An 18,000-nucleotide genomic window follows, 5' to 3' on the forward strand; every position below is an offset into this window, starting at 1 on the left:
GTACTGGATGATGTTATTAACAACTGCAGTTAATTGCAAACATTTCTATTAATACTAGTTTCCGCCTCCTTTTCTTTGCTCTACTTTCCTTCCCAGGTTCCCCAATTCTTCTCAGCCTCCCCCTCCTTCTCTCCTCTTCCCCCCTTCCCCGCCCCCGACCCCATACTGGCGCTCAAGGGTTAAATTGGGGCGGAGTCCAGGGATGAACGACAGCCACAGTCACCAACTGGAACGGGGTGAGAGAGAAGAGCTGGGTGGGGCCACGGGGCAGAGGCGAACCCACACGCCCCCAGACCCCGCCCCGCAGCTGGAGGCCCCGGGTGGAACGGCATGGGGCGGGGCGCCAAGGCTTGGCGGGCTCGGTGGTTGGGCGTCCCGGCAGCCGCTTGAGGCACGGGGCGGGGTCGGCCGGGGCCTCCTCCCTCATTCCCTCCGCGGGGCCGAGCCGCCCGTCTCTCCCGCCCCTCCTCCTCCCTTTTCCACCCCTCGGAGTGGAGCTGCACTTGCGGCTGCTCCCTGCTCGGTCCCGCCCAGCCTCCGTCGCGCAGGAACGGGTCCCTGCAGTCCCCAGCCGATGGCAGGACAGTAGCCGCCTGTCAGGGGTCGCGAAGGGCTGAGGCAGACGCGGCGGCTCCCGGGCCTCAGAGAGTGGGTGTCTCCGGAGGCCATGGGCTACCCCGAGGTGGAGCGCAGGGAACTCCAGCCCGCGGCAGCGCCGAGGGAGCGCGGGAGCCAGGGCTGCGGTTGTCGCGGGGCCCCTGCCCGGGCTGGCGAAGGGAACAGCTGCCGGCTCTTCCTGGGTTTTTTTGGCCTCTCGCTGGCCCTCCACCTGCTGACGTTGTGCTGCTACCTAGAGTTGCGCTCCGAGTTGCGGCGGGAGCGGGGAGCCGAGTCCAGCCTTGGCGGTCCCGGTAACCTCGGCACCTCGGGCACCCTGAGCAGCCCCGGTGGACTCGACCCCGACGGTTCCATCACCCGCCACTTCGGGCAGCCATCCCCGCAGCAGCAGCTGCTGGAACGGGGAGAAGCTACGCTCCCCCCAGACGCCCAGGACGGGCACCAGGTGAGTCACTCTGGAGGGGCAGGGCCCCCTCCCCATGTGCGCAGGGCGGGGGCCTGGGGAGGACTTTGCCACCTCGAGCCGAGTTCGACGGCGGGATCGGGGAGGGGGCGGACAAGCTGGGGAGAGGTCGCCCCGGGGCAGGTTGTCCTCGGTCCCTGGCCCAGCTCACCCTGACTCTCTCAGGACCTCCGGACTTGGGAACTCTGGCCGGCGCCCGCCGCCCCCAGCTCCGGCTGCCTCGGGAAAAGTTGGCGGCGCTCCCGGCCGGGCCGCGGCGCGAAGGTGCGGGCGCTGCCCCCCAGGCTGACTAACGGCAGCAGCCTGGCCCTTTTGCTCCCGGTGAGATTCTGCGCCCGCGGTGCTTGTTTTTTCGTGTCCAGAGCTCATGCCAGCACTAGCAGGCTCTCTTTTGGAGTTGGAGCTGTAAACAGCTGTAATAACTGCTCCACGCCCGTTGAAACAACTTTGAACCGTGTTTTCTGCGCCGGGGTGCTGGTGCACTGACCAGATCGTGGGCTTGTTCACACTTACCTGCAATTTGAGACGGATTGTCCTCGGTGTTCTAGTGAGGATCAGCGCCCCTGAGGAATTCTGGTAGAAATATGCCGTCTTGCTAGACAACTTTTGAAACAGTAATTTAAAAAATCTTTGGAATAAAACTCACCCTTTGCATGCCGGTTCTGACTCTTTTTTGGGGAGTGGGGTGGGGAGGGTTGGTGTGAAGTGTCTTCACTCCTGCTTGCTTGTGAGCAGGAATCTACTGATGGAATAATGACTCAAGAATAGTCTCCCAGTTTTTTTGTTTGTTAGTTTTGGTTTGTTTGTTTCTTTTGTTTTTTAATACAATCTTTATGGTGTTTGTGCCCTGGTTAGCAAACTGTTAGCTTTGGTGTTTGTTTTCTACTTTTTCTAGTTCTTTAAGGAAATTTAGTGCCCTAAAACTAAGTATTCTCTTGTTTGCCATTATTTTGTCTCACGTAAAACTTAAGAGAAGCAGCCAAGGATCCTTTTGAGGTGGTTAAAGAATAACAGTCAATTTGTTCCTCTTGGGGAAGAGGGCAAGTTATACAAATAAGTTCCTTGAGGTGAGTGACCCAGGCCTTCTATATTTATTACCACATCCAGAGTCATTGTCATACTCTGTAAACATTATTCGTGCTACTTTGACTACCCATCCAAAGTTGGTGTCATGATAATGCTTTAATATTAGGGCGGACACAGTTTCTACATTTTGCGTTGAAAGGTTGTCCTGAGCCTTAAAATGTTTTGCTAGCACACTTCAACTTATATAACAGTTTATCAAAGAAGAGAATCAGTAGACATGCTTCTCATACTTGAAACTTTAAACACAGTAGCTAAATGATAATTAACTAGGATTCTGGTTCCCTTTATCTATCCACCTCCCAACAACAAACCCTCGCCCCTGCCCCGCGACTATGCCCAGTAGAAATACTTAGCAGCTGAACATTGGTTTTCTGTGAAAAGATGAAGGAATTGAACTTCCTTAGTCAAATGGTGGCAAGGCCTTTTGGCATTCAGAATGGACAGACCCCTGTTTGTAGGCTGAGGATTAGTAGAACAGCTGTATTCTGGGGCTCCTGTGATGGTGTGGGATTCTCATAGGGTCTGTAATGGCATTTAGTTGCCTTTGCGTGGTGCTTCAAATAGTTCTGTCTAGGTTTAAATACAGCGCCTTATCTTCTGTCCTTTATTTTTTCCGTTTTAATCTTTTGGAGAAGTAATAACAAGCACACTGGCTTTTTGCATTTGCTGACATCAATTGGAGTCAGAGTTTTTTAGAGTTATGAGGGGCCATGAATCCATTTGATCATTCCCCTTGGAGAACACATAGTTCCTATGGGGGAAATGACTTGTCCAAGGTCATACAACTCTGATCAAAATTAGAATGGAAGTTGGTCTCTTTACTCTGAGTTCAGTGCCCATTCCCCTATAATATACTACTTCCTGGAGCCTTTTGTCTGGTAGCTGGGTAGAGCTATGGAATTTTTGCAAAGGAGAGGGCTCCGATCTGCATCATTTTCTTCTTCTCTACCTACATTTTGGCCAGACTATATTTAACCATGTATTCCTTATTCTTCCTGAACTTCACTTTCAGGAGAATTAGAGTATGCTTTGAAGGAATTTTAGCCCAGATTCAACATAAGTTTTCTTGAGGGTGTTAGTTTTAGTATACCAAGAAAAGAAAAAAAAAAAAGGAAACATTGATTGGCTATTAAATTAGTATGGCTACATCTTGGGTAAAATTTACAGTGCCCTGGTGCACCCTCTGCTGGCTTTGCAAGGACATTTAATTGCAGTATTGCTGACAGTCAGGATTCTAAGTTGTGCTGACAGAATCTGATTCATAAATAAGGAAGTAAACAGCCTGTGGGATTTGGCCACGTAGGTCATATTTTTATATTTTAGTTTTCAACACAAACAGCTGCTGTTACCGCAGCCCTTAGACGGAGAGGAAAAAAGATAAAAATATACACCCTTCAATGAGCAGAACATTCAGGTTTCTCACCAGTTTATCTGCAAGGAGTGAAGGCAAACTGATGAGAATAAATTGCTGGAAGATCTCATGAGACCAAGTGGGCAGAATAGTCAGAGGCGCTTCATTGTATAAGGTCATGCAAACCTATTCATGCTTATGAGATGATGGGCTCAGTTATGATTCAAGAAAGGGATCTAGAAGTCACTGAAGATGTATGTATGTCATCCCTCAATTTAAAAACTTTAAAAACAGAATACAGAAGGAAATTAGGGCAGTCAGGATGCATAGCAGAGAGATCAGCAAAGTTCTCCTAGGGACTTATTAGAAAAGCCTTCCCAGTGGGGGCACAGTTGCTCATGATAAAAAATGAAAGGGTCACTTTGGACCTTCTGGAATCATACCTGTCTCCTTCAGCTGGAGTAGCTGAGTATCTGTAGGTTTATCTGGATACTCATTGGAGATGATCTCAGGAGCTAAATACATCTCATCAGTCTCTGAGTTAGACAATACACAATATTATTGTTAGAGTAAAAAAGATTAAAATAAAAATCACTGTTTATCTGTCTATGAAGAAGTTGGCCCAGTTGTGATTTTGGTCCTCAAAGCCAAGAATATGGTGGGCATTATCAGGAAGGGTGTTGAAAACAATGATGAAACAAAACTCTTATCTTTTCCATATAAAAGACCAAAAGTGGATTTGCATTCACAATCATATAGGTAATTCTGGTGGCTGCTCATCAAGAAAAACTTAACAGCTGATACAAATCCCCAGAAAACAAATTAAATTGATCAAAAGGTTGGAGGGACTTTCTAGTTGTTTTTTCACTCTGGAGAGATAGGTTGAGAGAGGGTGATGATCAAAGTCTACTAAACCATGAGAGAGATGAGTAAGGTTAATAGACTGGTGTAATTTAACAATCTAGTTCAATAAATAGAAAGCCTGCTATGAGTCAGCCACTATATTAAGTATTAGATATCTTTTAATGCTTGAAAGATTATTTTGTGGGGGAGGCAAATAAAGGTAGTGTCTCATTCAGATGATTTCCCCAAGAGATACTGTAACTGAAACTCTAAGGTTTAAGTGTTTAGAAAAATATGTTTGTGTAGACTTATAAGGGTTTATTGGGGACTGTTAGCAATATTTGGAATATGTCTCTAATTATTTGAGGTGATGTCATAGAAGTCAACGTTAACTTTGCACAAAACATCTCTGGTTTAACTAGATAGGACATTAGTATATCTAGATTTGATGTTAATTATTAAGGCCTGTTGATCAAGAAAATGACTGGGAATCGCTAAATCCAAGAATTTTTTAGGGGAGTGGGATCCAGATAAGATCATTTTCTATAGGTTTAAATCTAGATTTTTTCAGTGTGACATTCAAGGCTTTTGATCAACTGGCTGCATTATACCTATCCCATTTTCTCTCTTACCGATTCTACTCCTGCAACCCACCCACCATATCCTGTCTTGGAATCATTCTCCAGTTATTGCTGTTATTGTGTTTAATAAAACTTGTGTCTTTATATTAGAGCTCCTTGGAAATCTGCCTTCCTTTTTGTCTTTTTCCACAATACGTGGTACACAGTGCTGATTATAGTTAGGGTACTTAAACACTTGTTGGCTTGAATTATTATTTGGGGCCTTTAGAGATGTTCATGTAAAACAAAGACATTTGTAACAGGCCTGTTTTCCTCAGGCCTTGCTAAGCCTGTGAATTGTTAACTGTGCTTAGGTGAGTAGATAGTTCCACTGGCAATGTCTCACTGGTTTCTAGAATCATTAGATAGTAAAATGGAGAAAAGCCCTAACCACATTACCTCTATGATGGTGCAAAGAGTTTTTTGTAATGTATTATTTGATGTTTTGTTTTATTTGCATGTAGGTCTCATCTTTCTTTCTCTCTTAGATCTTGTGAAAAATAACTTGTAGTTTATCTGTGATTACGTTATAGAGAAGATCTCTTTATACTAGAGAACTTCTGAAGCCCTTTAATCCCCAAGAACATGACCAAGAGAAACCACTTGCGTTGCCTGCAGGGTGACCCTCATAGAGGACCAGTTTTATCTGACTAGTCTATAAATACCCATCACTTAGCTCTTCATTTCTTTTCCCCCCACTTTTCTATTGAAGTGTAACATACATACAGAAGAGGTCACAAATCATAATTGTACAACTGGATGAATTACTGTAAAATGAATACAGTAATGTTACCAGAACTCAGGTCAAGAAATAGAAATAGCATCTCAAAACCCCCACCATATCACTATACCATCCTCCTCCAAAGTGAATGACTGTCCTGATGTCTAACATGATTAGTTTTGCCCATTTTGAACTTGATATAAATGAAATCACATAGTATGTATTTTGGGGGGGAGCTTTCTTTTTTTGCTCGATGTTATGTTTTTTGATATCCATGATGTTACATGCAGCTGTAGTTTTTTATTTGTATTTTTGTATATTATTCCCTTGTTTGAATATACCACAGTTTATTCATTCTACTGATAATGAATATTTGGATTGTTTGGGGTTATTATAAATAACAGTACTATGAATATTATTATACATGTCTTTTGGTTATGTGTACTTGAATTTCTGTTGGGTATATACCTAGGATTGGAATTTCTGGGTCGTAGGGAATGCATATTTTCAAATTTATGGATAATGACAACTTTTCTCAGTGATTGAACCAATTTATATTCCCACTGGCAATGTATGAGAATTCTAGCTGTTCTACATCCTTGATAATACTTGTTATTATCACTCGTTAAATTATAGCCATTCTGGTGGGTGGGTTTGTAGTAATATCACATTGTGATTTTAACTGGCATTTCTCAGAAGACTAATGCAGTTGTACTTCTTTTCATATGTTTATTATCTATTTGGTTATCTTTTGTGAAGTGCCTATACAAGTCTTTTGCACATTTTTATTGGGTTGTTTATTCTTTTCTTATAGATTTGTAGGAATTTTTTATGTACTCTGGCTATGAACCACTTTTGAATTTTTTGGTTGCAAACCCTTCCCAAATCTCTTTATAGTATCCATTGATGAACAGAAGTTTTAAATTTTAATGTGTCTAGTTTTTCAGTATTTTCCTTTATGGCTAGGGTTTTTTGTGTTCCATTTAAGAAGTATTTTCCTACCTTGAGAGCATTTAGATATTCTCCCATATTATCATCTAGAAGCTTTATGCTTTTGCCATTCACATTTAGATCTGCAGTCCACCTGAAATTGATTTTTGTGTATGATGAGATACAGCGACCAAGTTTTGTCTTTTCCATATAGATATTCAACCCAGTGCCATTTATTATAGGGAATGTCTTTTCCTCCCCATTTCTCTATTGTGTCACCTTTGTCATAAACCAAGTGTCTACATATGTGTCAGATTGTTTCTGAATTGTTTGTTCTGTTCTATTAGTCTATTTTAAAAATAAATTTATTTATTTATTTTTGGCTGCGTTTGGGGCTTTGTTGCTGCACGTGGGCTTTCTGTAGTTGCGGCGAGTGTGCTTCTCATTGTGGTGGCTTCTCTTGTTGCGGAGCACAGGCTCTAGGCACACAGGCTTTAGTAGTTGTGGAATGCGGGCTCAGTAGTTGTGGCTCGCGAGCTCTAGAGTGAAGGCTTAGTAGTTGTGGCACATGGGCTTAGTTGCTCCGCAGTATGTGGGATCTTCTCAGACCAGGATCAAACCCATGTCCCCTGCATTGGCAGGTGGATTCTTAACCACTGTGCCACCAGGGAAGACCCCTATGAGTTTATTTGTCATTGCACAAATACCATAGTCTTAATTATTGGACTTTATAATAAGCTCTTGATATCCTTCTACCTTGTTCCTCTTCTTTAAAAGTATCTTGGATGTTCTTGGCCCTTTGCCTTTCTGTATCTGTTTCAGAATCAGCTAGTCACATCTGACCAAAAAAAAAAAAATGTAATTCTTAAGAGAATATCATCAGCAAGATGGTGGATTAAGAAGTCCTGGACCATCCTTTCCCCCATAAACACACCAATTCAGCAACAATTCATGGACAAATTCCCTTTGTGAGAAATCCAGGAACTAACTGAAAGGCTCCTGTACCCAGGGAAAACATGAAACCAGACACACTGAAGCCAGTAGGGAGATTTGAGACAGCCTCTCACCAGAGTCCCTGCCACCACCACAGCACCATATGATAAGGAAGAGAGCCCCTAGCTTCCAGCTTCTCCTAGGGAGGGAAGGGATTGATTCACACATCTAGCACCCCAAGTTTTCTGAGGAATGGTTTCTGTCCTGCCAGTCTTAGAAATCTGATGGATCTCCCTAGGGGAGAACAGAGATGGTGGCTTGGGCTTGTAGACACCATAGATCTTTCCTCCTGCTGAGCACAGAGCAAGAAGACAAAAAATCCTAGCTCTCAACATTCCACTGGGGAAGGAAAGAGTTTATCTGTGCATCTAGTGCTCCAACTTCTCCAGGGCTGCCCAGAGAACTGGCATCTGACTTGCCAGTCTAGGAGCTTTAAGTGATCCAGCACATTCTAGCCTCCTGGGGGAGAACAAGACAATGGTTGGGGCTGGTAGATACCATATATCCTCCCCCCTGCTCAGTATAGAGTGAGTGGATGAAACATTCCAGCTTTCAACTTATTCCTGGAGATGGAAGAGTAGATCTGTGCATTCAGTGCCAAAATTTCTCTGGGACTGCCCAAAGAACTGGCGTCTGTCTTGCCAGGCTTGGAGCTCTGATGCATCCAGCACAGTCCAGCCATGTGGAAGAGAATGGAAATGGTATTTTGGACTGGTAAATGCCATAGCTCCCCCACTTCAGCACAGATTGAGTAGAAAGAAACCAAAGCTTCTTGCTTCTCCCTGGGGAGGGAAAGAGTTGTTAGAGGCCCTCAGAATCTCTGACTAGGCTAACTGGTGGAGATCTTCTCCAGTGCAAGGCTAGTCAGTCCATGAAGACTGGGAGAGGTACTTGCTTTGTGTAATATGCAGACACCAACATAGAGAGTAAAGGAAGATGAAAAATCAGCAAAGAAGTTCCAAATAAAGGAACACATTAAGTCTCCAGAAACTGACCCTAATGAAACAGTTATGAGATTTATCTGACAGAGAATTCAAAGTAAGTGTTATAAAGATGCTCACCAAGATCAATAGAACAATGCATGAACAAAGTGAGAATTTCAACAAAGATATAGAAAATATTTGAAAACTGCCAAACAGAAATCATGGAGCTAAAGAGCACTAATCGAACTGAAAAACTCATGAGAGGGATACAACAGCAGACTAGATAAAGCAAGACAAAGTATCAGTGAACTAATGTCACTGGAAATAATTCAGTCAGAGGAACAAAAAGAAAAAAGAATGAAAAAGAGTGAAAAAGCTTAAGGGACACCATCAAGTGGACCAATAGGGGCAGTAGGGGAATCTCAAAAGGAGAAGAGAGGGAAAACTAGAAAGCTTATTCAAAAAAATTAATGGCTGGAAACAATCCAAATCTTGAGAGGGAAATTGACAACCAGATTCAAGAAGCCTAAAGGACACTGCTAAATAAATAAACCCAGACAAGTCCACACTAAGACATATTATAATTAAATTGTCAAAAGTTAAAGACAAAGAGAAAATCTGAAACTAGCCAGAGAAAAGGAACTTTTCATATACAAGGGAACCCCCAAAAGACTATCAGCAAATTTTTCAGTAGAAACCTTGCAGGCCAGAAGGGAGTGGGGTGATATATCAAAGTGCTGATGGGAAAAAAAAAAAACCCTGCCAACCAAGAATACTATACCTGTCAAAAGTAAGGACAGATAAAGATATTCCCAGACAAATAAAAGTTGAGGAAGTTCATCACCACTAGACCTGCCTTACATGAAATGCTAAAGGGAGTATATCAACTTGAGATGAAAGGATATTAAACAGCTACATGATAGTATAAGAAAGTATGAAACTTGTTGGTAAAGATAAATATATAGACACATACAGAATACTATATTACTGTAATGGTAGTGGATAAGTCACTTTTATTTCTAGCATAAAAGTTAAATGACAGAAGTATTAAAAGTAACTATAAAAATATGTTAAAAGACACAATATAAATAGATGTAAAATGTGGGAAAAATAACAGTGTGTATGGGGAAGAAGCTAGAATGTAGAGTTTTTGTATACAGTTTAACTTGAGTTCTTATCAGATTAAAATAGACTGTTACAAGATATTTTAAATCCCAAGGTAACCACAAAAAATACCTATAGAAGTTACGAAAAAGAAAAAGAAAAGAATCAAAGCTTATCAATACAAAAAAATCAACAAAACACAAAGAAAGACAGCAAGAGAGGAAATACAATCAAAAGACTCTCAAGACTAACAGGAAACAACAAAATGGCAATAGTAAATCCTTCCCTATCAATAATTACTTTAAATGTAAATAGATAAATCTCCCTCAGTCAAAGACATAGAGTGGCTAAAAAGATAAAAGCAAGACCCAACTATATACTTTCTACAAGAAACTCACTTTAGATTTAAGGACACAGATAGGCTGAAAGTGAAAGAATGGAAAAAGATAGTCTATGCAAATGGTAACCAAAAGAGAGCAGGGGTGGCTATACTTATATCAGACAAAATAGAATTTAAGTCAAAAACTCAGATGAGACAAAGGACATTATATAATCATAAAAGGGTCAATCCAACAGGAAGATATAACAATTATAAATATATATGCACCAATATCAAAGAACCTAAATATATAAAACAAACGTTGACAGAATCAAAGGGAGAAATAGACAGTAATACAATTATATGGGAGACTTCAATACCCCACTTTCAGTAATGGATAGACCATCTACACAGAGGAACAATAAGGAAACAGAGTACTTCAACAACAGTATAGAGTGAATGGACCTAACAAAAATATACAGAACATTCCATCCAACAGCAGCACAATGCACATCCTTTGCAAGCATACATATCTTTCTCCAGGAAAGATAACATGTTAGATCACAAAACAGCTCTTCACAAATTTAGAAAGATTAAAATCACACCAGGTATCTTTTCTGAACACAGTGGAATGAAACTAGAAATCAACAGCCAGAGGAAAACTGGAAAATTCACAAATATGTGGAAATTAAACACTACACTCTTTAACAACCATTGGGTCAAAGAAGAAATCAAAAAGGAAATTAGAAAATACCTTGAGACAAACAAAAACAAAAATACAATATACCAAAACTTATGGGATGTAGCAAAAGCAGTACCAAGAGGGAAGTTAATAGCAATAAATGTCTACGTTTAAAAAGAAGAACAATCTCATATAAACAACCTAGCTTTATACTTCAAGGAGCTAGGAAAAGAAGAACAATGTCCAAAGTTAGAAGAAGGAAGGAAATGACAAAGATTAGAGCAGAAATAAACAAAATAGAAGATAGAAAAATCAACAAAACTAAGAATTGGATTTTTGAGAAGATAAACAAAACTGATAAACCCTTAGCTAGATTAAATACAAAAAAGAGGACTCAAAATCAGTAATGAAAGAAAAGACATTAAGACTGATGGCAAAGATATAAGGATCATAAGAGACTACTGTGAACAATTAATTGTATGTCAACAAATTTCTAGAAACATACAACATACCAAGACTAAATCAGGAAGAATTAGAAAGTCTGAACACACCTATAACTAGTATGGAGATTGAATTAGTAATCAAAAACCTCCCAACAAAGAAAATCACAGGACCAGATGGCTCCACTGGTGAATTCTACCAAACATATAAAGAAGAAATAGCACCAACATTTCTCAAACTCCTCCAAAAAAATTGAAGAGGAGGAGCACTTCCAAACTCCCTTTATGAGATCTGCATTACCCTGATACCAAAGTAAGACAAACACACCAAAAGAAAAGAAAGCTACCAATATCCAGGCCAATATCCCTGATGAATACAGCTGTAGAAATCCTCAACAAAATACTAACAAACTGAATACAACAGCGTATTAAAAGGATCATATTCTATGACCAAATGGGATTTATTCCTGGATGTAAGGATGGTTCGACATATGAAAGTCAATTGATGTGATAAACTACATTAACTGAATAGATGCAGAAAAAGCATTTGACAAAATTCAACACTCTTTCATGATAAAAACTCTCAACAAACCAGAAATAATAAGAAAGTACCTCAACATAATAAAGGCTATATAGGAAAAGCCCACAGGTAACATCATACTCAATGGTGAAAAACTGAAAGCTCTTTTTCTAAGATGAGGAACAAGGCAAGGATGCCACTCTCATCTGTTCTATTCACTGATATAGAACAGATATAGTAGACGTTGTTGCTTGAGCAATTAAGCAAGAAAAAGTAAAAGGCATCCAAATCAGAAAGGAAGAAGTTAAATTGTCCCTGTTTGCAGATGACACGGACTGATAAACAAATTCAGTAAGGTTGCAGGATACAAAATCAATGTACAAAAGTCACTTGCATTTCTATATACTAACAAACTCTCTGAAAAGGAATTAGGAAAACAATCCCATTTATAATAGCATGAAGAAGAATATCATATGTAGGAATAAACTTAACTAAGGAGGCAAAAGACATATATTGAAAACTACAAAACATTGATGAAAGAAATTAAAGAAGATACAAACAAATGGAAAAACATTCCATGTTCATGAATTGGAAGAATTAATATAGTTTAAATGTCCATACTACCCAAAGCAATGTACATATTCAGTGAAATCCCTATCAAAGTTCCAATGGCATTTTTCAAAGAAATAGAACAAACAATTCTAAAATTTGTATGGAACCACAAAAGACCCCAAATATCTGAAGCAATCTTGAGAAAGAGGAACAAAGCAGGAGGCATCCCACTCCTGATATCAAACTATATTACAAAGCTATGATAATCAAAACAGTATGATGCTGGCATAAAGACAGGCATATAGACCAATTGAACAGAACAGGAAGCCTAGAAATAAATCCATACATATACAGTCAACTGATCTTTGAAAAGAGTGCCAAGAATACAGTGGGGAATAGTCTCTTCAACAAATAATGTTGGAAAAACTAGATATTCACATGCAAAAGAATGAAATTGGAACCTTATTCACAAAAATCAACTCAAACTGAATTAAAAACTTAAACATAAGACCTGAAGCTGTAAGACTTCTAGAAGAAAACATCAGGGGAAGCTTCATAAGATTGATCTTGGCAATGATTTCATGGGTATAACACCGAAAGCACAGGTGACAAAACCATACATAAACAAGTGGGACTACATCAAGCTACAAAGCTTATGTACAGCAAAGGAAACAGTCCACAGAGGGAAAAGGCAACCTATAGAATGGGAGAAAATATTTGCAAACCATATATCTGAGAAGGGGTTAATCTCCGAAATATATAAGGAACTCCTACAACTCAATAGCAAAAAACAAGTCTCAATAACTTGATTGAAAGATGGGATAAAGACTTGAATAGATTATTTCTCCAAAGAAGACATATAAATGTTCAACACATATATGAAAAAATGCTCAGCATCACTTATCATCAGGAAAATGCATATCAGAACCACACTGAGATATTACCTTACACCTGTCAGGATAACAATGATCAAAAAACAAAAACAAAAACAAAAGACGTTGTTGGTAAGCATATGGAAAAATTGTAACCCTTGTATACTATTGGGGGGCATGTAAAGTGGTGCAGCCACTGTGTAAAACAGTATGGAGGTTCCTCAAAAAATTAAAAACAGAACTACCATGCAATTCAGAAATATTAATTCTGGATGCTTATTCAAAAGCTTTGAAATCAGGATCTCAAAATGATATTTGCACTTCCATGTACATTACAGCATTATTCACAATAGCTAAGATGTGGAAACAATAGAAATGTCCACTGATACATAAATGGATATAGAAAATGTGGTATATACATACAATAGAATACTATTCAGCATTAAAAATGAAGGAAATTCTGCCACATGTGACAACATGGATGAACCTTGAGGATGTTATGCTAAGTGAAATAAGCCAGAAACAGAAAGGCAAATACTGCATGATTCCACTTATATGAGGTATCTAAAGTAGTCAAGTTTATAGAATCAAAGAGTGGAATGGTGGTTTCCTAGGGCTGGGGGTGGGGAGAGAAAATGTGGAGTTACTAATCAACAGGCATTAAATTTCACTTAAGCAATTTAAGTTCTAGAGATCTGCTGTAGAACATATATATAGTCAACAATAATGTATTGTACACTTAAAATTTTGTTAAGAGGGTAGGTCGCCTGTTAAGTGTTCTAACCAGAGTAAAATAAAATTAAGGGAAAAAACCCTCCTGGGATTTTGTTTTGATTGGATTGAATCTAAAAATCAGTTTAGGGAGAACTTATATCTTTATAATATTGATTCTTCCAGTCTGTGAATATTGTATATATCTCCATTCATTTAGGTCTTTAATTTTTCTTGGTAATATTTTATAGTTTTGTATGTAGAACTCTTGTACACCTTTCATTAGATTTATTCCAAGGTATTTGATATTTTTGAAGCCATTTAAAATGTTATCTGCAGTTGATGCTGTGGTCCATTTCCTCAATTCATGTCTTGGTGGAAGAAAATTGTCTCACCCAAGGAGATGCTTCCTTCCAGGGCATCCTGCATCCAGTCAGTGCCTGATTAATGAGGAGGTATAAAGGCTTGCCCCTTCCTCCCCAAATCCAGAAACTTTTGAAGGGCCATACCAGCTCCAGAGCTACCTATGAATTTGGCTAGGGTCTTTTTGGGATTGCTTTTTTCCTCTTACACATATGTTGATCCCAAAAGCACTTCCTAATAAAAGTCATGCTTGATAATCTATGTCTCCCAGTCTGCTCCACAGGAAAACCAACCTGGGACCATATCATTTTGAAATCTCATTTTTAAATTGCTTCTGGCTGATGCTTAGAAATATAGTTTATATATTGACTTTGTATGCAGCATTGTGCTGAACTCTTTTTTTTTTTTTTTTTTTGCGGTACGCGGGCCTCTCACTGTTGTGGTCTCTCCCGTTGCGGAGCGCAGGCTCCGGACGCGCAGGCTCAGTGGCCATGGCTCATGGGCCCAGCCGCTCCGTGGCATGTGGGATCTTCCTGGACCGGGGCACGAGCCCGTGTCCCCTGCATCGACAGGCAGACTCTCAACCACTGCACCACCAGGGAAGCCCTGAACTCATTTATTAATCCCAATAAATTATCTGTAGGTCTTGTGGATTTTCTACATACACTATCACACTGTTTGTGAAAAATGACAAGTTTTTTTATTTTTTCCTTTCCAATATGTGTACTTAAACATGTTTTTCTTACCTTATTGCACTGTCTTGAACCTTCAGAACTGTGTTGAATAGAAATAGTAATAGCAGGCATCTTTGTCCCATTCCCAATCTAAGAGGTAAAAGTGTTTAACATTTCACCTTTAGGTATAATGTTTGCTGTAGTTTTTTGTTTAAGTTTTTTCTAGTTCTTTATCAATTTAAAAGTTCTTTTTTAGTCCTGGTTTACTGAGAGTTTTGTTTTAATCATGAATGGATATAGCATTATATCAGATGGTTTTCCTGCATCTGTTGAGATTAATTATATGATTTTTTCCCTTTATTCTTTTAATGTGGTGTTAAACCAACTTTGCACTTGTGGGATAAACCATACTTAGTCTTGATGTTTTATTTATTTAGAACTTTCAGTTTATTTTATAATTAACTCAGGTTGTCATATTTCTTCTCATATACAAAATGCAAAGCCTAGAAATTAAGCCTTTGACATTCATATAGAATCACCTGTAATAATCCTGTTTGTTTAAAGAATATCCATTTGCAAACATTTGCAGTGGGTGACAGTCTACATTATGTCCTATTTTTCGCTACATTCAGCACTTACCTTAGGTCCATTCTAAGCATTGATATATAATATCATAATTCTGTTTGAAATGCATAATTATTTCTTTTTCTTGATTTCATTTAGTTGTATATATTTCTGATCATCTGAATATTTTTTTTCCTTATAAAACTATATCATCAACATAAAGAGATGCTTAAGATTGCCTCAGTATTCAAGTTTGCTTGTTTTTCTTTTTCCCAGCTTTTCTTCAGTTGTCCTAAATGTAATGTATTATTTATTTTATATATTGCTGAGTTGGTTTGCTAAAACTTCATTTAGGATCTTTGCATCTATATACATGATTGAGATTAACATGTAATTGTCCTTCCTCATCAGGTTTGGACAAGGTCAAAATGTTCTTGTAAAATTAGTTGAAAGTGTTTTTTATGTTTTGTCTGTATGAGTTTATGTAATATTAGTAATATTTCTTCCTCAAATGTACTGAAGCATCTGGGCCTGGAATTTTTTGGGTGGAGGAAGGGGAGATTTTAAACTCTAGATTTGCTATCTTAATAGACATAAGATTTTCAGATTTTCTGATTTTATTCAGTTTTGGTAAGTTTTGTGTTCTAGAAATTTATTTAGCAAAAATTTTAAATTTATTCACATAAAGAGTTTCATGATATCCTTGCTTATCTTCTGTTTAATTATGGTAAAATATACATAACATGAAACTTACCATTATAACCATTTTTAACTATACAGTTCAATGGTATAGAGTACACTCATAATATTGTGTACCCATCATCACTCTCTATTTTCAGAACTCTTTCAATCCTCCCAAACAGAAAATCCATACCCATTAAACAGTAAATCCCTATTTCCCCCTACCTGTGGCCACTGGTAGCCTCTATTCTACTTTGTCTCTTTGACTCTGCCCATCTTAGATACCTCATATAAGTGGAATCATACAATATTTCTTCTTTTGTGTCTGTGTTATTTCATCAATGTTGTAGTATGTATCAGAATTTTATTCCTTTTCAATGGCTGAATAATATTCCACTGTGTGTATGTGTGTGTGTGTGTGTGTACACTGTATTTTGTTTATCTGTTCATTTGTTGATGGACATTTTGGTTGTTTGTGTCTTTTGGCATTTGTGAATAATATTGCTATGAATATTGGTGTTCAAGTATATGTGTCCCTGCTTTTAGTTCTTTTGTGTGAAATTGGTGGATCATATGGTAATTCTGTTTAATTTTTTTGAAGAGCTGTCAAATTGTTTTCCACAGTGGCTGCACTATTTTATATTCCCACAAGCAATGCACAGTTTATTCCATACCCTACCAACATGTGTTCCAATTTCTCCACATCCTCACCAACACTTGTTTTATATATTTCTGAAAATAACTATCCTAATAGGTGTGAAGTCTTTTCTCATTGTGGTTATCATTACCTGTTTTAAAAACTGTGTTTTAAACTAATTATAGATTCAGAGGACTCTTACAGTGGTGTTACAAAGAGATCATGTGGATCCTTTAGCCAGTTTCCCCCTTTGGTTAAATCTAATGTAACTATAGTACAATATAAAAACCAGGAAATTTATGTAGATATAAAGTATGTGTATAGTTCTATCATTTTATCACATATAGATTTTTGTAGCCATCATTGCCAAATACAGAACTGTTTCAGCACTGCAGAGATATCCCTTGTGCTGTCCCTTCTATTCACATCTCCCACTCCCTATTATTTCTAACCCCTGACAACTAATCTCTTCTCCCATCTCTATAATTTTGTCATTTTGAGAATATTATATAAATGGAACCATACAGTATGTTAACATTTTGAGGTTGGCTTTTTTTCACTCAGTATAATGCCCTTGAGATCCATGCAAGTTGATATGTGTATTGGTAGTTTGTGTACTATAGTGTGTTTAATCCATTAACCTCTAATCTGTATGATCTGTAGTGTTTTCCCCTTTTCATTCCTGATATTGATTATTAGTGTATGCTCTCTTTTTTTCTTGGTTAGTCTTCCAGGAATTTATTGTTTTATTAGTTGATTCACACTATGGATTGTTTGATTTCTATTTCATTAATTTCTGCTATTATCTTTTAAATTTTCTTATTTCTACTTTCTTTGGCTTTAATTTGCTGGTTTAAAAAACTCTAATTTCTTGAGAAGATGCCTTCATCATTCTTCTTTTCTAATATATGCATTTTAGAATATAAATTTTTCTCTAAGCATAGTTTTAGCATGTCATATAAGTTTTGATATACTGTATTTTCATTATTCAGTACCAAAAATATTTTCTGATTTCCATTGTGGTTTCTTCTTTAGTCTTTTTAAGTTTATTTATTGACTTCCAAACATGGAAATCTTTTTGTTATTGATTTTCAGCTTAATTCCACTGTGGTTAGAGGACACCTCTGTATGATTTAAAGTATTTGCTATTCATGGGAACTTCATGGCCCAGTATATCGTCAGTTTTTATAAATGCTCTGTGTGTAGTTGAAAGAATATATGTCCTGTAGTGTCAAACATGTATCAAAATGTATCAAGCATTTGTCTACCTGTTCTATCAGTTGCTGAGATATTTGTGTTAAAAATCTCTCATGATATAAAAGTTGAGAAAACT

At 38.4% G+C, this 18,000-nt stretch overlaps 1 protein-coding gene across 4 annotated transcripts in view; it reads left to right on the forward strand.

The window, feature by feature from the left end:
* Window positions 1–491: 491 nt before the first annotated feature.
* EDA (ectodysplasin A) overlaps window positions 492–18,000 on the forward strand; it is a 371,558-nt gene continuing 354,049 nt past the window's right edge. For all 4 annotated transcript variants that reach the window (XM_079910467.1, XM_079910468.1, XM_079910470.1 and 1 more), the window contains exon 1: window positions 492–1,063. In XM_079910467.1, the coding sequence (XP_079766593.1) occupies window positions 668–1,063 (396 nt within the window). In that variant the 5' untranslated portion in view covers window positions 492–667. The remainder of the gene's footprint in view (window positions 1,064–18,000) is intronic.

Source organism: Stenella coeruleoalba (assembly GCF_951394435.1).
Source record: "Stenella coeruleoalba genome assembly, chromosome: X".
NCBI lineage: Eukaryota > Metazoa > Chordata > Mammalia > Artiodactyla > Delphinidae > Stenella > Stenella coeruleoalba.